The following is a 22,765-nucleotide window of genomic DNA, read 5'->3' as shown; positions in this document are numbered from 1 at the left end:
AAATGTGAATACAATAATAGAGACCACTTTGTTTTCTTGATTTGTCATCAATACCCAAACAAACGAATGTGTTTGTTGTAACTTGGCTTATAGTTTCTTGTATGGGTCAATTTACATTGAACAAAGGAAGCTATAAGGTCAAATTTTACACATCTGTAGATTTTTATTATATGTGCTAACACAAGTTAGAATACTGATTTTCAGCTTTAGAATAGACATGGTATTTCATGTACACCTTGAATGTAGAAATGATATCCAATGTTTACCTAAAGTTTTACACAACATGTGAAGTACCTTTTTGTTTTTTTTACTTCATAGAAATTGAAATTGAATCACATGTAACATGCATAATCAAAACCTATTACTATAAGGTGTTCCATACACAATAAGGTATGGTACGTTCCTGAGAACAGTATCTATGGGAATGGCAAAGTTCACACCTGATGACAATCCAGTCCCTGAAATGCATCAAAAAGAGCAAAAAAGTTAGTAATCCATTTTCTTAAATAATTGAATTTCATTTTTAGGTTCAAGTAGTTAAAACTGAATATGTGGCCATATAAGATTAAAAGTTAAGGTTAAAAGCATGAGTCTTTCATTACCTCTTCAACAGAATATGTTATAGAATATACTCATAAATCTAAATGAGGAAAGAGTGTAATTTCCGTGCATTTACAGTATAAAGATTTATACACAGTCAGTGCATCATTTCTCATTCATTTGTATTACTTTTATCTAAGAGTGAATAATAATTAAAAATAAATGATGGATTATGCATTAACAGCGTAAAAGACTTACATTGTCGGTGCATACATCTTTTTCTTAAGAGGAAATGTCTTATTACCTTTCTTTGTGAAGGTTGCTGTGTTTACTCCAATAACATGGCCATATGAGTCAATCAATGGTCCTCCAGAATTTCCTGTTCACATGCACACACATAGGATCATATGCTTCCATGCTCCTATCTTATGAGAATGCAAAGATGAAAAATACTGAAATCCAAAATAACATGGAGGACTCTAAGAATTGTAAACAAACAATATCATTTCAATATTGGCACTTCAGTAAATAGTAAAGTCATCACGCCAATATAAGATGTTGACATGGAAAGGAGCAGGGTATAAAGTAGCCAAGTGATTTCTCATCAGTACTATATTTTTTAGCCAAGACAAGATCATTTTCATGAAACTATTTATTCCCCCCAATTAGGTAGAATGAAGTGAATCTGGATGGGTTTAAGGATTTGTATATCATATTTTGCCAATATATGTATTTTTTCGATATAACCAAGGGTATCCTCAATAAGTATCGCTCAAAGGACTCGAACTTTTGACCTCTTGGCCTATCTAGGAATCCAATAGAGTTTTATACCACTAGATCAACGTCTTGTTGTTACTTGGTACAACATATGTTTTTGCTCATGTGCATTTCTATAGTTAGCCAAAAAACAATGGGTAATAAAACCAATTTTATGGCAGCTGGCTATGGTTGCAACTCTAAAATGGAATTAGCCTAAGTGGGATCATATCAAGAACAGATAATTGCTTGGACAAACCATATTTTATCAATCATGATGAGAAGTGTTGAAATGTTAATGCTACCTAGTTTTACTCAAATATTCAAGGAATTGTAGAAAAGGAGAGCTTAGTGCAACGGTAAAGTTATTGCTTAGTGACCAGAGGTCATAGGTTCAAATAATGGAAACACCTCTCTACTTGTGGGGGTAAAATTACACACATTTATCCACCATAGGCCCCACTAAGTAGGAGTCTTGTGTACCAGGTCGCTCAAAAAAAATCAAGGAGTTGTACAGTACAGCCAGAGAAGTACAAGTGGTCATTTTAGTAATGTGCAATACGAGTTAGGATACAAATATAGTATCTCCAAATTAATATCATTCATTAATTTAATTATAGGGGGAACATATATGGATCTTTTCATTTAGGCTTTCCCAATTTTTGTAATATTGTCATTTTTAGAAAACTGTTTCCGTTAAACAGTTAGGGAAGTCTATAAATAGTAACAAAACTATTTTTCAAAAACAATTCATTCTTTGTAACAAAAACAATATTCTTCATCTTTTAATCTTCTTCTCAAAATCTCAAATAATACTTCGGAACTCTCTCTCGTTGAAGGAGATTCCCTGTTTCTTAGTCATCTCTTCGAATTCTCTATAAATTCCTAGAAATCTATCTTCATCCTTATCAATTGGTATCGAATTTAGTCTTTCCTTGGCACAACACATGCTTCCATGGCAGAATCGGCGAGGAGTCAAGCTTCCATGCGCGGTGTTGAAGAACGCTTAGAGAGCAGAATGTCAGCAAATATTGAGTCGAAAATATTGGAACATGCGGGTTCACTGCAAAAATCTTTGAGTGATTCCTTAAAATGACAATGGAGGAATTACTCAAAACTAATAATGATGTTGTGGACGATTCTGCATGGTCAAGAACGTCAATTCCTGGAGAGAGACGTAACAACTCCCATTACTCGTGTGGCACAAGATTATCAAGAATCGATTTCCCCCGTTTTAATGGTGATAATGTGGAACAGTGGGTTTATCAATGTGAAACCTACTTCTTGATTGATGGTACACCCAAAGATTTCAAGGTGAAGCTGACAGTGGTGCGTTTCGAAGGCAGAGCTTTACAATGGCACCATGCCTTTATAAAGACATTGTGGTCCAGTTCTTGGCCAAGTTGGGGTGAATACTTGCAAATTCTCACAGAACGTTTTGGGGAGGTCTGTGATGACCCCATGGTGGAGCTTATGAACCTGAGACAGAAAAGCTCTGTGGTTGACTATCACGAGGAGTTTGATGCCATTATCACGCGGTTGGAGCTCTCTGAGGAATACACGCTGAGTTGCTTCTTAGGAGGGTTAAAACAAGTTGTGCAGATGATGGTGCGCATGTTCCAGCCCCAATCTGTCAAGAAAGCTTTTGCCTTAGCAAAGCTATATGAATCAACACATAATCAACCGTCCATGCTCAAATTTCCACCGAAAGGAGGTAAAAATGTGTTTAATTCTAAACCTTTGGCAGTTATTAAACCACACTTGCAAGTTGACCAACAGGTAGATCCACTAACGCCTAAGCCTACATCTACAAAGAACTTAACACCAACCTATATGAGTGAAAGACGAGCCAAAAGCTTATGCTATTTCTATGACATGCCTTATACCCCTAAACATAGCTTAACTCATAAAAAGCTTCAAATCCATGTATTGGAGATTGAAGACAAGTGTGAGGATGAGGATACTGATGGAGAGGTAGCAATGCCAACAAAGGAGTATGGAGAGCCACATATTTCTGTTAATGCACTCACAGGGATGCCTAGTTTCAGAACAATGAGGATAACGAGTCATTACAATAAAAAACCTCTGCATATTCTCATTGACAGTGGGAGCACACACAATTTTCTAGACATCTAGAAGGCTAAGGCAATTGGGTGCCAGATTGAGCAACTTGAACCCTTGGTGGTTATAGTGGTAGATGGAAACAAGCTGCAAATCTCAACGGTGGTGAGGAATTTTGCTCGGAATATTCAACACACCATATTTACTTCTGACATGATGCTTATTCCTTTGGGATGTTGTGATGTGGTGTTCGGTATTGAGTGGTTGGTAACCTTAGGGGGTATTACTTGAAATTTTAACAAGTTAACTACGGACTTTACAACACAAGGTATGAGGCATGTTCTTAGGGGAGCTTCCACAAATGCTGTTAGAACCATCAAGACACAGAAGCTAGAGAAGGTCTTGACCCATGGGGTGCAATTATCCATGCTGCAATTATGTACTGAGGATGGAGGGTTGCTACATTCATTGACTACTCATGCAGAGTAGCCTCTGATTCCTGCTGAAATTGCTCAATTGCTTGGACATTTTGATGACATATTTGCAGAACCAGCTCAATTACCTCCTATGAGGGTGGACCACAATCATCAAATTCCCCTACTGCAAAGCACTAACCCTGTGAACAAGAGACCCTATAGATATGTCAAGCAGCAGAAGGATATTATTGAGAAACTGGTGCAAGAAATGTTGGCTTCAAGCATCATTCAAAACAACAATAGCCCCTATGCTAGCCTCGTAGTCTTGGTGGGCAAGAAAGATGGATCCTAGAGATTATGTGTGGACTATAGAGACTTGAATAAAGGGACTGTCAATGACAGATTTCCCATTCCATTGGTATAGGACCTAATGGATGAATTGCATGGCTCAACTATCTTCTCCAAGTTAGACTTGAGATCAGGATACCATCAAGTGAGAATGGAACCCTCTGATATTCACAAGACAACATTCAGAACACATGGAGGGCACTATGAGTACTTGGTAATGCCATTTGGATTGACAAATGCTCCAACAACATTCCAAGAACTTATGAATGTCATTTTCAGTGAATTTCTTAAGAAATTTTTTTTGGGTTTTTTAATGATATACTCATCTATAGTAAGTCATTTCCAGAACATGTGAATCATCTTCCAAGAGTCTTACAATTGATGCAGAAGCATGCCTTGTTTGCTAAGAAATCGAAGTGATACCTTGGTGTGGAAAAGGTTGAACACTTAGGGCACTTTATCTCTGCTCAGGGGGTGTCCACTGATCCTTCCAAAATTTCTGCTGTCAAAGATTGACCACTACCTCAAGCACTTAAACAACTGAGGGGTTTTCTTGGGCTAGCTGGCTATTACAAAAGATTTGTTAAAGGGTATGGAGGGGTAGCTAAACCCTTAACATAACTACTCAAGAAAAACAATTTCTGCTAGACAGTTGAAGCAAAGAATTCCTTTCTGCACCTGAAGCACTTATTGGTCACTGCAATTGATCCTGTTTTATTGGATAAAGTCATAGCTTCCTGGGACACAGATGTAGGATTGAGCAACCTGAGATCCCAGATTCAACAACACCCATCTTCTCACAAGCATTATAGTTGGGTCAATGGTTAACTTCCAAGGAATGGAAAGATTGTGATTAGGAACAACCAGGAACTAAGGAAGAACATCTTGCAATGGCTACACATAACAGCCACTGGTGGTCATTCAAGAAGGTAAGCCACAATCAAACGAGTTAAATTAGTGGTCTACTAGAGAGGAATGAATAAAGATGTCAAGGAATTTGTCATGCAGTGTCAAACTTGTGAGACATGCAAATATGAAACAACTCCCTATCCAAGTCTGCTGCAACCATTGCCAATTCTAGACCATGTTTGGCAACATCTCACAATGGACTTCATTGAGGGGTTGCCTTTGTCCACAAGGAAGCAAGTAATCCTTGTTGTGGTTGAGTAAAGCAACCCTCTTTATGGCTTTATTTCATCCTTATACTGCTGCGCATGTGGCTCAGTGTTTTTTAGACAATGTGTTTAAACTTCATGGTTATCCTGCTTCTATTACCAGTGATAGGGACCCTATATTTGTAAGCAAATTTTGGCAAGAATTGTTTGCATTACAAGGAGTCCACCTTCAGCTTTCTTCCTCTTATCATCCTAAAATTGATGGCCAATCCGAAGTGCTAAATAGATGTTTGGAAACTTACTTGCGATGTATGTGCTCAGATACACCACATCAGTGGCTGCAATGGTTGGCTTTGGCGGAATGGTGGTACAACTCTACCTTTCACACATCAATCCAGGCCACCACTTATGAGATTGTCTATGGTCAGCCATCACCTCATTATCTACCATATCTTCCTAGAAATTCGAAGGTGGAATTGGTGGATCGCAATTTAATCAAACGAGAAGAAATGCTAAGGGTGTTGAAATTCCATTAAGGCGAGCTCAAGATCGAATGAAACAAATTGCAGATAAGAGCAGCAGGATCGACAATTCGTGGTGGGGGATATGGTTTATGTTAAACTACATCCTTACAGACAAAATTCCGTGGCTAATAGGAGTAATGCCAAGTTAGCTCCTAAATTTTTTGGGCCTTATCCAATTATAGACAAGGTGGGCATGATGGCTTATAAGGTGAGACTTCCCCCAACATAAAAAATTCACCCTGTTTTCCATGTTTCTCAGCTTAAAAGGCATGTAGGATCAGTTCCCACCTCGACCCAGATTCCACTCTGTTCAGACGCCGTGGCGAGTGGCAGAGAACCAAAGTCAATTATAGATCGAATGACGGTGAAAAGGAAGGGCCAAGCTATTACTAAGGTCATTGTGAAGTGGAAGCATCAATAGGAGGAAGATGCAACTTGGGAATTCTATTATGACTTGAAAAAGCAGTATCCGTTTTTTCAATCCTTGAGGACAAGGATTGGTTTTAGGGGGAGTATTGATATGGATCTTTTCATTTAGGCATTTATTTGTATATTTCCCAATTTTTGTAATATTGTCAGTTTTAGAAAACTGTTTCAGTTAAACAGTTAGGGAAGTCTATAAATAGTAACAAAACTGTTTTTCAAAAGTAGTTTATTCTTTGTAACAAAAACAATATTCTTCTTCTGAAAATCTCAAATAATACTCCGGAACTCTCTCTCGTTGAAGGAGATTCCCTGTTTCTTAGTCATTTCTTCGAATTCTCTATAAATTCCTAGAAATCTATCTTAATCCTTATCAGGAACAAATATTTGGGGTTAGAGTCCTAATATATGGACCTCAGTTCAGGGTATAGCTTACCTGCATTAATAGGTGCATCTGTTTGAATAGCTCCTTTAATGGCCCCTCCATTTGGCGAAGGTATCTCACGTCCTAAACCACTGACTACCTGTATAATTTACATTAGACAATAAATATTGCTCAAGTTATATATTTCATTTTTTTAGTACATCAAGTAGGGTACCACATGATAAAACCTTTACAGGATAGCACAATAATAATTTCTTAAAATTTACCCATGAATTTACATCCTTCTTTTGCAACCATTTTACATGATTAGATATGTTATTTTCACCAACAAGGTGTTGATCTAGTGGTGAAAAGCCCTGCTAGATTCCCATAAAAACCAAAAGATCAAAGATTTGATTCCTGTGAGCAACACTTGTTGGGAGGAGCAGTCATGCACCCCAAAAAGGATTAGCTCCTTAGCCATATGGCAAGGAGATACCCTTAGTAGTATAAAAAAAAGATTGGTTTTTTTCTCATTAGGCCTACAATGTTAGATTCAAATTATTAAAAGAGTTACCCCTGTTGTAAGTGTGTTCTCATATCCAAATGGATTTCCAATGGCAAAGCAACTCTGGCCAACATGTAAATTGTTAGATTGACCAATAAGTGCAGGCTTTATTTCATACCCATCAACATCAACCTGCAAATAGAACAAGTGTTATGCCTTTCTGACAATGGCCTATCATGAGAAATAGAGAGAAACTTTAGTTAAATGTATGTTACCTTAATGACAGTTTCATTACATAGAAAAAAGAAGAGCAGCGAAAATTCATGTTTAAATCTAAGGCCTAAGGAAATATTTTACCTCTTTATAAAATAACAGGCCCGAATAACATACGAAACGGATTTTGGTAGAACAGAACTACCCTCTAATAAATGAATAAATACCATGTTTAAACTGATATAAAATGGGGCTTAGTTATATTACCATGCATTCACTAAAAATCTCATTATGTTTTTCCAAACAAATGGGAGGCACATGCAGATGGCTGGCTATGTGATGATATTTGATACAAGCCAATTTGAACTCACAAATAAGGAAGATAAATAAGGCTCAAAGCATTCAACTGCATGCCAATACTTCCAGATCCATTCCTATCTTAATTTTGGCCTATCATAGCTTCGCAATATCTGAATAGTAGTTCATCATGATAAAAGGTCCCAGCATGCTTGGACACCATGAATTATAAGATGGCCTAGCCACAAAGTTACGATTATCAAATGCAGTCACTTGTTCTTTGCCAAGACATATTACATTGTAAGCTAAATATTTCTGCATTTTTGTACCAGAGAAATATCCAGTCACTTGGCTTCAGAGTCATGAATATCAGATTAGTTTGCTCATTAAATTTTAGAACCTTAGAAGTTAAAAAAATGATGTATATGTTAATGTGGGCAAGCTAAGGTAGACAATAATTTTTAGAACCTTTGGAGTAGCAGATTAAAGATTGGCTTTTAAATATTGAAGTTCTCTCAAATGACCCTCTTCTGATGAAAATAATTAGCCGCTTTCCATTACGAAAGCCATTAGGTGACAATGGCTGAAAACAAAAATGCAGGTATTCAAGTATCAAATACGAGGACATGTCATAGTTAATAGGTTGGAAAGGGGCGAGATATTTATGATTGGGAACAAATAGAAGAATCTTGAAAGAGTGACAAATATATCAAATGTTTAGAAACGAACAAAAAAGAGTATCAGAATCTATACCTTCAAAACAGCAAGATCATATGCTGGATCGAACCCAATTATCTTCCCTTCCCTGTAAAAGCTATTCCCTTTAGCATCAACTAGGGACACCTGTACATGGGAGTTTGAGTACACATTACTAGCACTACACAGATAAATAAGAAGTTCGATGGAATTAACAGAATAAGGGAAAACCTTACAACGTTGTAAACCATTTGTATCGGTAGCCAGTTTAGCAACAACATGGTAATTAGTAACCTGTCAAACAGAAAGAATAAATGACACTGAATTATTTGGAGCGAATATGTATAGTCAAAGCACGGGAGAGTCTAAAATTCGTTGTTGATATATCTAGCCGAATTATATATACATGCCTTACATTTAGTCATTCACGGTCCAATTATGACAAAAGGAAATTCACACTCTTCTAACATTTTCCTTATTTCAATCTTTACTGAACTAAAAGCACCAAGGTAACATCTTGCAAGTAATAATGTCCTATAAGATAACTACTCTCATGAAATTCAAAACAAAAGTTGTCCACTAATCAGATTTGACATAAAAAGAAAATAAACAAGTGGAAGCACATCAAAATGGGAAGAACAATTTTAACTTTCTAGATTTGATTTTTCTTACTATATGTCCATATTTATCCCAAATGAAGCCAGAACCAGTGCCTTCAACTTTTGCATCTTCATCCTCATTCAGCTGAATGACTTCATTAGAAGAGGCCTTAGGGACTTTACTCAATTCAAGATCTTTAATGAACACAACAGATGGTGAAGTTTCCTGTGATAATCAACCCAACTTCAATTTAAAAAAAGAGGAAAAAACCATTATCTGATAATGTCAAACAGAACAAACAAATCAATGATAAGATATAAAAAGCAATTCCAAGATGAAAAAATGTACAAAATTGAAGCAATAAAAATAATAAAAAAGACAATGTGGGCATGAATTAATGACTCAAAACCCATAAACCAAATTTTTTTTAGTATAACCAAGGGTATCCCTCACCATATGAGTAACAACTAATCTTTTTTCCGGGGTGTGTGGTTCTTCCTCCTAACAATTATCGCTATTATGTACATGGGATCTAGTGAGACCTTACACTATTATATACATGAACTCAATTTAAAAGTAAACAACTTTACAATTTATTTCTACTTCCAAATTGAAATTAATCAAAGTAGAGAAAAAGGGGTGTCAAGAAAAAGGGACCTTAAAGAGTTGTACAAGGTTGTCTTCTTGATCAAGTATCTGGTGTGCAAAAGAAAGTGGTGCTGCTAAATTGAGCAAAAAGGGCATTACTATACCAGAGATTAATGTTCTTCGGCGACTAGTAACAGTAACAGAGGGAAGGATCTTTGTTGAGGATGATGGATTTAGCTTTGGCAATGGAGAGAGGTTAGTACTGAGACAAAACAGTGTCATGGTTCTCATTGTAAGTAAGTGTTAGCAAAATTATGGTCCTTGGTGTGTCTCAAAGGATAAGACCAATTTTCACTAAGACATGTTTTAAATGAAATTTCATACCATTCATTTAAAGGACTCTGATCCTATTTTACTCATTGGGGATAGAGGAAGCCTCATGATTTAGGAATACTTATAAATTATCCCATCAATGAGTGAAATTAATGAGTTATGTGATGGTAAAAAAAAATCTAATTTAGTGTTGTGTTTGAATTCTAAGTGAATTATGTGATGGTAAAGGAATCTCATATTTGTTAATTATGAGTAATTTGAATGTTTTACAAATAAATGGATTCATATATCTAATGTATGAAGATTTAGAGTAAATATGAGATGTTAGTTATTAACTTGTATGCTTAATAGTTGGTGAGTTTGTGTAACAATGAATTAAAAAGTTAGCAGGTCATGGTAATGACCAATATTTTGAAACTAAATTCAAATGTGATTTGTGAAGTGGGATTTGTATTGGTCCAAATAATCTTTAAGGATATTATTATCTATCAACCCTGCAATATTTCAGTATCAATTTAATAACATGATCACAAATAACATACGCTAACAACCAAATTATACAAAACATTGATCTTTTAAGTCTTTTTAATAATTTTGCACATGCTCACAAATATCATCTGATAAATAATCCTAAGTTAATAGAACTATGGGTCCCTATGCTATGTATTCCTTCCACGAAATCAAATAGAAGTAACTAGTTTTTCATATCATAGAAGAAAACCCCAAGAGAAAAAAAGCAAAAAAAAAAATCAAGTAGGAACCTTTACAAATCGGATATATGAATGGAGCCTGGACTAAACAATAAAACTAACACAATTTTGGTAGATATCACAAGAACATAACATGAAAGTTGTATTCAATTACAACATAATCCCTATCTTAAAATATAACAAAACACAAATATTGCCCATTAAACTATTTCTTCCAAATTGATTTGGTTGACACAAAAGGAGAACGAAATAATGCAATAAAAAGAAACAACCATCCCCAATATCCTAAAATAAAACCAGCAAGAAACAGGTTCTAAAGGAATCATAATTTAAAATCCAACCAAGGAATAATGTTCTGCTCCATTCCCCATATAGATTGTGTGTTAAACTGTACAAATCCAAAATGTATACATGAGCCAAGCAGAGGAAAAATGGAAATAAATTATTCATCATCTTCCTCATCATAATCACCAACACCAACATCAACATCATCTCCAACACCTTCAAGTAGTTTATCAACATCTTCTCCTAACTCAAGTAATCTAGCACTAAGCCTTTCCACCTTGCTTTGTTCTTGACCTAAGCACACAAGCAAATCATTCAGTTCACCTTCACTTTCTTTCTGAGCTTCTTCCCTTGCTTCAGCTTTTATTGCTTCCACATCTGGGAATGTTGAGGACACTCCCACTCCCTTTTTCAGTGCTTTAACCTCATTCTCCAGTTGGTAGTTAGCTTGCTCAAGACTATTGTAAGCATCCGAAAGACTCCTTAGGTCGGATTCCGTCTTTGTAGCTAAACTCTGATACATTGTTGCGTCGGAATCAACTTTGGCCTTTTCTGCCTTGAGGGACTCCAACTTTTGAGAGGCTTCTTGGAGATCTCTGCGGAGTCTATCTATTTGGACTCTGTCTGAGGGCTCGGACTGGAAATTATGACCTCCACCTGTCTTAGCCAGGTCCTCAGCCAAAGTAGAATTTCGAACAAGGAGATCCTGAAATGTTGACAAGAAAAGGAGAAATCATCAAATCAAATGCATATCAAGAGTAGTCAAACTATATACTTTCTACATTGTTGTCTGTTACAGTCAAATCATACTCCAATCCTTATAATCGGCTTTCCATCACTTCCATGGGATAAATATGTCGAACTAATAATTATTAGTTGAAGAATACTTCGGTCCCCATACATGACGCTCATTTTCAACTTGGTCCCTATACATACAATTTTTTTTAATTCTGTCCCTATATGTATAATTATTTTCAAATTAGTCCTTGCCCTTTATATGAGTTAAAGTATAGAGACCAGATTGCAGACAACTGTCACATGTAGGGACTAAACATATACTTTTTGGTCCCTATACGTAGTCATCATTTTCTCTTTGGTCCTTACACAAGACAGTCATTTTTAACTTGGTCTCTATACTTTAACTCCATCAATCAGTGTCATTGCAACAAATGGCAAGAACCACGTTGAAAGTTAGTGTACACAAAAGGACTAAATTGAATTTTTTGTACCTATAGGAACCAAGTTGAAAATGAGCGTCTATATAGGGACCAAAAGTATAGATTACGAGGATTATGGATCAATAATGGATTAGCTATAGAATCCATCAGAAGTAAACCTGACTTCATGAACAAATTGACCAATGACAAGGATGTAAATGAACAACATATCCAAGTAAACATGTCATAACAATGTTCTTTATAATCTTATAATGTGTGTATCATTTGAACCAACCCCAAAATCTCACTTTAAGCAAAATAATAACACCAGTTAAAAGCACAAAACTAAATGTTCTGAAATATTAATGTTGATTTGAGTACATTCAACCTGCACCTTCCTAATTACAGTAAATGTAGACTTCCTAAACGGAACAGATTCATGACAAATAGTACCTGTATCTCAGAGGACTGCTTCTCAACGAATTCTTTCAGCCGCTTTATATACTCACCATCACTTTCACCACTTTTCTGCTCTAATTCAGCTGGTACTACTGCCACCTTGCTTTTTGGATGACTATAAACTTCTACAATCTGTTCTTTAATGTCCGCTTCCAGTCTTTTAACAAGATTCACAAAGTAAGAATCCAAGATTGAAGAGAGAATTGGATGATCGAGATTTTTCTTTTCAAAGAACTCATTCTCATCTACTACATCTTCAATATCAGCCATGCTAGCTGCTGAAGATCTAGAAAATGATTTACGCATCAGAGATGAGTCAACACTGGCAAAAACAAAACTTTTCTGCATCTCATCAAACTTCAAAAAGTATGAGCTAAGCCCAATTTTCTGACTTATTACATCAACGATGGCAAATGCAGACTTTCCACTATCATTGGATTTGTTATAAATCACACATTCACCCAAGACAAGTGCAGCAAAACCCCTTACACACGATGTTTCTGACAAGTTTGATGTCAACTCGAGGAGATAAGTGAGGTGGGGATGAGCATCGAGGAAGCAATGCACTGCACTCGGGCAATCTGCTAGCCAGGTAACCAGTAATTTCAAGATAATGGCTTGAATATAAGAGTTTCCTGATATAGTAGACTTTCCATCTTTGCGTTTCAACGAAGAAGCAACAGCCAAATATTTCATCATTCGGTGTATAAGTGGCTCTGGAGCTCCTAAAGAATGCATGGGTACCTCAATTTCAATTCGTAAAACCTGCAACATAGCCTGATAAGATTTTTCTGATGACAACCAAAATTTCTGTTTTTAATCTCAATGTACAATGTCCATAAAACAAAGCATGTTTAACTTGTATATGATTTAAATAACTTAATATTAACCCTTCGCATGACTCTAAAAATTATAAAAAGCCTATATAGACAGAAAGTACATTTTGCTACGAGTTCATTGGACAAACCTGCATATTCTTTAAAATTATGGGTTAGATAAACAATAATGCAAAAAACAAGTAGTGCAGCGGTTATGAGCTACCATTAATGGGACATGACTACCATTATGAAGACCAAAAAACAAGTAATGCAGTGGTTATGAGCTTATACATAATGCCACATAATTATGAATATCACGTCTTACATGCATAGACTAACAAAAGAAATCTACATATAAGTTTTGTTAGAAAACCATAGAAAATTACCATCTGCTATGTTTGGATTACCCTTTTAACTAAATGAATAAGAATATCACAAAATATAGAGCGAAATATAAAAGCAAAAAGGGGGGAAAATACAACAACCAAGCCTTAGTCGTTGTATTCTTTCCCTCTTTTTAGCTTTTATATTTCTCTCTATATTTGCCTGGTGAAATTGTTAATCATTCATACATATGAAGCAAACCAGATACAAAGTGAAATTTAAGAAATTACCAAGTCTAATTTTATGTATATTATTGTTTATTAGCATAATTAATGTTTTTAGTTGTCGAATCTTGTTATAGGATAAAATCATAATTTTTCACCTCAGCATTTAGTGAACTAGTGTTGTCAATGGGGATGGTGGATTGTGGCAAATTGCCAAAATTCCGCCATCAAAATAGTGGACGGGTTTGCGGGCAAATGGCCATTAAAAAATATATAATTTATATAGAAAATAAATAAAAAATTGTACCATAAGCTACATCACAACAAGGCAACAATTAACATAACATAGGCTTCAATAAAATTCATCAAGTCTTGTGAGGTCACTAGAAAATGGTAAAATGAACAATACTATATGGTAAAATGAACAATACTAAATGGTAAAATGAACAATACTAACAAGTCTCATAAGGCCACACAACTAAAAATCTGAAGGTAAAGAGAGATATTAAAGATAATTGATCTAACTCTCCTTTTCGGCATCCTCCTCCTTCCCAACCTAATCCTGCTCCTCCCCAACCTTATCCTCCTCATTGAGAGCAAACTCGGCAGCATATCCTTAAAGAAGAAGAAAGTTGTTGAGGCTTTTAGTTACCTCAGAGAATGAAGAAAGAAGAGGAATCGCTGGACACGCTGGAAGGGTGTGTCGCTGCTGTGTGACAGTGAGTGGGAGTGGGTGTCACGGTTGTGAGAGAGGAGAGTTGCGGTTTCAATTGAGAGGAGTGTTGCATTTGATAATTTAGGCTTTCTGAGTTTGTGGGTAAAATCCAAGATTACCCTAAAAACAAACCCCAGAAAATCCCACACATCTGCCATTTCCGTCACCCCCATGACGGGTCATAAACTCAATGGCAGACACCGCCACTTAACGTCGTATTTTTTAAAGCACTCTTTTGGAAAACTGCCACCACAATCCGCCATGGCCGCTATTTTACAACACTAATTTAGTCCCGAATGCAGACTGATATAACAACTGCAATTTTTAAGAATAGTTGAAAATACGAGTTCCTTAGAAGTAGGAAGCAGGGGTAAGTCACGTCTGTGGTTTAAATGTCAACTTCCCCTCTATTTTCAGTTAAGAGTAAAAACAAATTTTTTTGGTTTTTGGAGAAAATAATAATTTTGATACCAAATTCCCGAGGGGGAAGCCTTTTCATGTTATAATTTAAGACTGTAAACGTGAGAGAAAGCAAAGAAGAAAAGAGAGAGAGGAAACTGAATCTAAGAGAAAGTGTAACTGAATTTTAGCAGTTACAAGAAGATATTTTGTATTTCTGAAAACTTAGAGAATACAAGAGAGGAAACTCTTATTTATAGAGTTCCAATAAGGGCAACATTGTTTGGTAAGCAGAATAGCAAACTTAAAGATACAAGAAGGAATAAAACTATTCCTAACAAACAAAATACCAACTAACTAACACACTGTTATTACAAAATAACCGTGTGTTCTAATACAACCCCCTAGAAGCCAAAGGTAGATCAGCAGTGCAAACTTGAAGTTGTTTTCTGAGAGTGATGAATCTTGTAGGAGATAGAGGCTTAATGAGCACATCTGCAGTTTGAAAATTAGTTGGGATGTGCTTGACTTGTAGAGACTTGTTTTGGATCTTTTCTCTGACAAAAAACAAGTCAAGCTCAATATGCTTAGTCCTTCGATGGAGGACAAGATTATGAGCCATAGCTACTGTACTGAGATTATCACGAAGAAGAAGAGGAACAGTGTAAGCAAACTGTAATTCAGTGAGGAGGGATTGAACCCACAAAAACTCTTGAGCAAGCAAAGCTAGACTCCTGTATTCAGCCTCAGTACTGGACTTGGAGACAGTTTATTGTTTCTTGGACCACCAGGTGACAAGGTTAGGCCCAACAAATAGACAAGCCCTTGATGTGGATTTTCTATCATCACAATCTAATGCCCAGTCAACATCACAGAACCCCTTAAGATCCAAAGGAGAGGAAGAAAGAGCAGGTTGTAGATGCAAACCATGGCCTTAAGTGCCATTTAAGTACCTCAAGATTCTTTTCACAGTTGTCCAATGCTCTTCTAGAGGAGCAGATAAGAATTGACAGACTTTATTTACTGAGTATGCTAGATCAGGTCTTGTTATAGTGGCATATTGGAGAGCACCAACTATAGACCTATACAAAGAAGGATTTTCAAAGTAATTGGACCCTTTTTTAGTCAGTTTGCAGTTAGAGAGCATAGGGGAAGACATAGGCTTTGCTCCACTCATATTAGCTCTTTCAATGAGATCCCTGATGTACTTAGATTGTGAGAGAAGTATTGATTTGTTCTTGAGATATTTAACTTCAATTCCTAGAAAATAATCAAGTGTGCTAAGGTCTTTTAAAGCAAAGGCAATGCTAAGATTATCAATTAGAGCCGCCTCTGATTCCTGCTGAAATTGCTCAATTGCTTGGACATTTTGATGACATATTTGCAGAACCAGCTCAATTACCTCCTATGAGGGTGGACCACAATCATCAAATTCCCCTACTGCAAAGCACTAACCCTGTGAACAAGAGACCCTATAGATATGTCAAGCAGCAGAAGGATATTATTGAGAAACTGGTGCAAGAAATGTTGGCTTCAAGCATCATTCAAAACAACAATAGCCCCTATGCTAGCCTCGTAGTCTTGGTGGGCAAGAAAGATGGATCCTAGAGATTATGTGTGGACTATAGAGACTTGAATAAAGGGACTGTCAATGACAGATTTCCCATTCCATTGGTATAGGACCTAATGGATGAATTGCATGGCTCAACTATCTTCTCCAAGTTAGACTTGAGATCAGGATACCATCAAGTGAGAATGGAACCCTCTGATATTCACAAGACAACATTCAGAACACATGGAGGGCACTATGAGTACTTGGTAATGCCATTTGGATTGACAAATGCTCCAACAACATTCCAAGAACTTATGAATGTCATTTTCAGTGAATTTCTTAAGAAATTTTTTTTGGGTTTTTTAATGATATACTCATCTATAGTAAGTCATTTCCAGAACATGTGAATCATCTTCCAAGAGTCTTACAATTGATGCAGAAGCATGCCTTGTTTGCTAAGAAATCGAAGTGATACCTTGGTGTGGAAAAGGTTGAACACTTAGGGCACTTTATCTCTGCTCAGGGGGTGTCCACTGATCCTTCCAAAATTTCTGCTGTCAAAGATTGACCACTACCTCAAGCACTTAAACAACTGAGGGGTTTTCTTGGGCTAGCTGGCTATTACAAAAGATTTGTTAAAGGGTATGGAGGGGTAGCTAAACCCTTAACATAACTACTCAAGAAAAACAATTTCTGCTAGACAGTTGAAGCAAAGAATTCCTTTCTGCACCTGAAGCACTTATTGGTCACTGCAATTGATCCTGTTTTATTGGATAAAGTCATAGCTTCCTGGGACACAGATGTAGGATTGAGCAACCTGAGATCCCAGATTCAACAACACCCATCTTCTCACAAGCATTATAGTTGGGTCAATGGTTAACTTCCAAGGAATGGAAAGATTGTGATTAGGAACAACCAGGAACTAAGGAAGAACATCTTGCAATGGCTACACATAACAGCCACTGGTGGTCATTCAAGAAGGTAAGCCACAATCAAACGAGTTAAATTAGTGGTCTACTAGAGAGGAATGAATAAAGATGTCAAGGAATTTGTCATGCAGTGTCAAACTTGTGAGACATGCAAATATGAAACAACTCCCTATCCAAGTCTGCTGCAACCATTGCCAATTCTAGACCATGTTTGGCAACATCTCACAATGGACTTCATTGAGGGGTTGCCTTTGTCCACAAGGAAGCAAGTAATCCTTGTTGTGGTTGAGTAAAGCAACCCTCTTTATGGCTTTATTTCATCCTTATACTGCTGCGCATGTGGCTCAGTGTTTTTTAGACAATGTGTTTAAACTTCATGGTTATCCTGCTTCTATTACCAGTGATAGGGACCCTATATTTGTAAGCAAATTTTGGCAAGAATTGTTTGCATTACAAGGAGTCCACCTTCAGCTTTCTTCCTCTTATCATCCTAAAATTGATGGCCAATCCGAAGTGCTAAATAGATGTTTGGAAACTTACTTGCGATGTATGTGCTCAGATACACCACATCAGTGGCTGCAATGGTTGGCTTTGGCGGAATGGTGGTACAACTCTACCTTTCACACATCAATCCAGGCCACCACTTATGAGATTGTCTATGGTCAGCCATCACCTCATTATCTACCATATCTTCCTAGAAATTCGAAGGTGGAATTGGTGGATCGCAATTTAATCAAACGAGAAGAAATGCTAAGGGTGTTGAAATTCCATTAAGGCGAGCTCAAGATCGAATGAAACAAATTGCAGATAAGAGCAGCAGGATCGACAATTCGTGGTGGGGGATATGGTTTATGTTAAACTACATCCTTACAGACAAAATTCCGTGGCTAATAGGAGTAATGCCAAGTTAGCTCCTAAATTTTTTGGGCCTTATCCAATTATAGACAAGGTGGGCATGATGGCTTATAAGGTGAGACTTCCCCCAACATAAAAAATTCACCCTGTTTTCCATGTTTCTCAGCTTAAAAGGCATGTAGGATCAGTTCCCACCTCGACCCAGATTCCACTCTGTTCAGACGCCGTGGCGAGTGGCAGAGAACCAAAGTCAATTATAGATCGAATGACGGTGAAAAGGAAGGGCCAAGCTATTACTAAGGTCATTGTGAAGTGGAAGCATCAATAGGAGGAAGATGCAACTTGGGAATTCTATTATGACTTGAAAAAGCAGTATCCGTTTTTTCAATCCTTGAGGACAAGGATTGGTTTTAGGGGGAGTATTGATATGGATCTTTTCATTTAGGCATTTATTTGTATATTTCCCAATTTTTGTAATATTGTCAGTTTTAGAAAACTGTTTCAGTTAAACAGTTAGGGAAGTCTATAAATAGTAACAAAACTGTTTTTCAAAAGTAGTTTATTCTTTGTAACAAAAACAATATTCTTCTTCTGAAAATCTCAAATAATACTCCGGAACTCTCTCTCGTTGAAGGAGATTCCCTGTTTCTTAGTCATTTCTTCGAATTCTCTATAAATTCCTAGAAATCTATCTTAATCCTTATCAGGAACAAATATTTGGGGTTAGAGTCCTAATATATGGACCTCAGTTCAGGGTATAGCTTACCTGCATTAATAGGTGCATCTGTTTGAATAGCTCCTTTAATGGCCCCTCCATTTGGCGAAGGTATCTCACGTCCTAAACCACTGACTACCTGTATAATTTACATTAGACAATAAATATTGCTCAAGTTATATATTTCATTTTTTTAGTACATCAAGTAGGGTACCACATGATAAAACCTTTACAGGATAGCACAATAATAATTTCTTAAAATTTACCCATGAATTTACATCCTTCTTTTGCAACCATTTTACATGATTAGATATGTTATTTTCACCAACAAGGTGTTGATCTAGTGGTGAAAAGCCCTGCTAGATTCCCATAAAAACCAAAAGATCAAAGATTTGATTCCTGTGAGCAACACTTGTTGGGAGGAGCAGTCATGCACCCCAAAAAGGATTAGCTCCTTAGCCATATGGCAAGGAGATACCCTTAGTAGTATAAAAAAAAGATTGGTTTTTTTCTCATTAGGCCTACAATGTTAGATTCAAATTATTAAAAGAGTTACCCCTGTTGTAAGTGTGTTCTCATATCCAAATGGATTTCCAATGGCAAAGCAACTCTGGCCAACATGTAAATTGTTAGATTGACCAATAAGTGCAGGCTTTATTTCATACCCATCAACATCAACCTGCAAATAGAACAAGTGTTATGCCTTTCTGACAATGGCCTATCATGAGAAATAGAGAGAAACTTTAGTTAAATGTATGTTACCTTAATGACAGTTTCATTACATAGAAAAAAGAAGAGCAGCGAAAATTCATGTTTAAATCTAAGGCCTAAGGAAATATTTTACCTCTTTATAAAATAACAGGCCCGAATAACATACGAAACGGATTTTGGTAGAACAGAACTACCCTCTAATAAATGAATAAATACCATGTTTAAACTGATATAAAATGGGGCTTAGTTATATTACCATGCATTCACTAAAAATCTCATTATGTTTTTCCAAACAAATGGGAGGCACATGCAGATGGCTGGCTATGTGATGATATTTGATACAAGCCAATTTGAACTCACAAATAAGGAAGATAAATAAGGCTCAAAGCATTCAACTGCATGCCAATACTTCCAGATCCATTCCTATCTTAATTTTGGCCTATCATAGCTTCGCAATATCTGAATAGTAGTTCATCATGATAAAAGGTCCCAGCATGCTTGGACACCATGAATTATAAGATGGCCTAGCCACAAAGTTACGATTATCAAATGCAGTCACTTGTTCTTTGCCAAGACATATTACATTGTAAGCTAAATATTTCTGCATTTTTGTACCAGAGAAATATCCAGTCACTTGGCTTCAGAGTCATGAATATCAGATTAGTTTGCTCATTAAATTTTAGAACCTTAGAAGTTAAAAAAATGATGTATATGTTAATGTGGGCAAGCTAAGGTAGACAATAATTTTTAGAACCTTTGGAGTAGCAGATTAAAGATTGGCTTTTAAATATTGAAGTTCTCTCAAATGACCCTCTTCTGATGAAAATAATTAGCCGCTTTCCATTACGAAAGCCATTAGGTGACAATGGCTGAAAACAAAAATGCAGGTATTCAAGTATCAAATACGAGGACATGTCATAGTTAATAGGTTGGAAAGGGGCGAGATATTTATGATTGGGAACAAATAGAAGAATCTTGAAAGAGTGACAAATATATCAAATGTTTAGAAACGAACAAAAAAGAGTATCAGAATCTATACCTTCAAAACAGCAAGATCATATGCTGGATCGAACCCAATTATCTTCCCTTCCCTGTAAAAGCTATTCCCTTTAGCATCAACTAGGGACACCTGTACATGGGAGTTTGAGTACACATTACTAGCACTACACAGATAAATAAGAAGTTCGATGGAATTAACAGAATAAGGGAAAACCTTACAACGTTGTAAACCATTTGTATCGGTAGCCAGTTTAGCAACAACATGGTAATTAGTAACCTGTCAAACAGAAAGAATAAATGACACTGAATTATTTGGAGCGAATATGTATAGTCAAAGCACGGGAGAGTCTAAAATTCGTTGTTGATATATCTAGCCGAATTATATATACATGCCTTACATTTAGTCATTCACGGTCCAATTATGACAAAAGGAAATTCACACTCTTCTAACATTTTCCTTATTTCAATCTTTACTGAACTAAAAGCACCAAGGTAACATCTTGCAAGTAATAATGTCCTATAAGATAACTACTCTCATGAAATTCAAAACAAAAGTTGTCCACTAATCAGATTTGACATAAAAAGAAAATAAACAAGTGGAAGCACATCAAAATGGGAAGAACAATTTTAACTTTCTAGATTTGATTTTTCTTACTATATGTCCATATTTATCCCAAATGAAGCCAGAACCAGTGCCTTCAACTTTTGCATCTTCATCCTCATTCAGCTGAATGACTTCATTAGAAGAGGCCTTAGGGACTTTACTCAATTCAAGATCTTTAATGAACACAACAGATGGTGAAGTTTCCTGTGATAATCAACCCAACTTCAATTTAAAAAAAGAGGAAAAAACCATTATCTGATAATGTCAAACAGAACAAACAAATCAATGATAAGATATAAAAAGCAATTCCAAGATGAAAAAATGTACAAAATTGAAGCAATAAAAATAATAAAAAAGACAATGTGGGCATGAATTAATGACTCAAAACCCATAAACCAAATTTTTTTTAGTATAACCAAGGGTATCCCTCACCATATGAGTAACAACTAATCTTTTTTCCGGGGTGTGTGGTTCTTCCTCCTAACAATTATCGCTATTATGTACATGGGATCTAGTGAGACCTTACACTATTATATACATGAACTCAATTTAAAAGTAAACAACTTTACAATTTATTTCTACTTCCAAATTGAAATTAATCAAAGTAGAGAAAAAGGGGTGTCAAGAAAAAGGGACCTTAAAGAGTTGTACAAGGTTGTCTTCTTGATCAAGTATCTGGTGTGCAAAAGAAAGTGGTGCTGCTAAATTGAGCAAAAAGGGCATTACTATACCAGAGATTAATGTTCTTCGGCGACTAGTAACAGTAACAGAGGGAAGGATCTTTGTTGAGGATGATGGATTTAGCTTTGGCAATGGAGAGAGGTTAGTACTGAGACAAAACAGTGTCATGGTTCTCATTGTAAGTAAGTGTTAGCAAAATTATGGTCCTTGGTGTGTCTCAAAGGATAAGACCAATTTTCACTAAGACATGTTTTAAATGAAATTTCATACCATTCATTTAAAGGACTCTGATCCTATTTTACTCATTGGGGATAGAGGAAGCCTCATGATTTAGGAATACTTATAAATTATCCCATCAATGAGTGAAATTAATGAGTTATGTGATGGTAAAAAAAAATCTAATTTAGTGTTGTGTTTGAATTCTAAGTGAATTATGTGATGGTAAAGGAATCTCATATTTGTTAATTATGAGTAATTTGAATGTTTTACAAATAAATGGATTCATATATCTAATGTATGAAGATTTAGAGTAAATATGAGATGTTAGTTATTAACTTGTATGCTTAATAGTTGGTGAGTTTGTGTAACAATGAATTAAAAAGTTAGCAGGTCATGGTAATGACCAATATTTTGAAACTAAATTCAAATGTGATTTGTGAAGTGGGATTTGTATTGGTCCAAATAATCTTTAAGGATATTATTATCTATCAACCCTGCAATATTTCAGTATCAATTTAATAACATGATCACAAATAACATACGCTAACAACCAAATTATACAAAACATTGATCTTTTAAGTCTTTTTAATAATTTTGCACATGCTCACAAATATCATCTGATAAATA

General features: G+C 36.0%; 3 protein-coding genes and 1 long non-coding RNA gene across 7 annotated transcripts; 1 reads left to right on the top strand and 3 right to left on the bottom strand.

Moving 5' to 3' along the window:
• Positions 117-9,815, bottom strand: LOC109329920 (protease Do-like 5, chloroplastic). Of its 2 annotated transcripts, none has more exons than XM_019563815.1 (8): positions 9,519-9,815; positions 8,934-9,005; positions 8,493-8,555; positions 8,319-8,408; positions 7,125-7,247; positions 6,620-6,707; positions 845-919; positions 117-458 (listed from the first exon to the last, which is right to left on the bottom strand). In XM_019563815.1, the coding sequence occupies exons 1-8, from the start codon at positions 9,738-9,740 to the stop codon at positions 352-354; spliced, it is 840 nt and encodes a 279-aa protein (XP_019419360.1). In that variant the 5' UTR covers positions 9,741-9,815; the 3' UTR covers positions 117-351. The 2 variants fall into 2 exon arrangements, with proteins under 2 accessions (XP_019419360.1, XP_019419359.1); XM_019563814.1 differs by having other exon boundaries at positions 8,934-9,086; positions 9,519-9,813.
• LOC109329922 lies at positions 377-15,385 on the top strand. Its single transcript, XR_002105598.1, has 3 exons — positions 377-485; positions 6,155-6,160; positions 15,375-15,385. It is a non-coding gene; the product is annotated as an uncharacterized LOC109329922 (long non-coding RNA).
• Positions 10,611-13,320, bottom strand: LOC109329919 (golgin candidate 6-like). The gene is made up of 2 exons (XM_019563813.1): positions 12,388-13,320; positions 10,611-11,483 (listed from the first exon to the last, which is right to left on the bottom strand). Exons 1-2 carry the CDS (start codon positions 13,165-13,167, stop codon positions 10,935-10,937), a joined length of 1,329 nt encoding a protein of 442 aa, XP_019419358.1. The 5' UTR covers positions 13,168-13,320; the 3' UTR covers positions 10,611-10,934.
• On the bottom strand, positions 18,922-22,174 carry LOC109328991 (protease Do-like 5, chloroplastic). 3 transcript variants are annotated; one of them, XM_019562648.1, is made up of 6 exons: positions 21,875-22,174; positions 21,290-21,361; positions 20,849-20,911; positions 20,675-20,764; positions 19,481-19,603; positions 18,922-19,063 (listed from the first exon to the last, which is right to left on the bottom strand). In XM_019562648.1, exons 1-6 carry the CDS (start codon positions 22,094-22,096, stop codon positions 18,941-18,943), a joined length of 693 nt encoding a protein of 230 aa, XP_019418193.1. In that variant the 5' UTR covers positions 22,097-22,174; the 3' UTR covers positions 18,922-18,940. The 3 variants fall into 3 exon arrangements, with proteins under 3 accessions (XP_019418193.1, XP_019418192.1, XP_019418194.1); XM_019562647.1 differs by having other exon boundaries at positions 21,290-21,442; positions 21,875-22,171; XM_019562649.1 differs by lacking the exon at positions 18,922-19,063 and adding an exon at positions 19,110-19,237 and having other exon boundaries at positions 19,427-19,603; positions 21,290-21,442; positions 21,875-22,173.

This window comes from Lupinus angustifolius, chromosome LG16 (genome assembly GCF_001865875.1).
Source record: "Lupinus angustifolius cultivar Tanjil chromosome LG16, LupAngTanjil_v1.0, whole genome shotgun sequence".
Classification (NCBI taxonomy): domain Eukaryota; kingdom Viridiplantae; phylum Streptophyta; class Magnoliopsida; order Fabales; family Fabaceae; genus Lupinus; species Lupinus angustifolius.
This window is presented reverse-complemented; position numbering and strand designations above follow the sequence as displayed.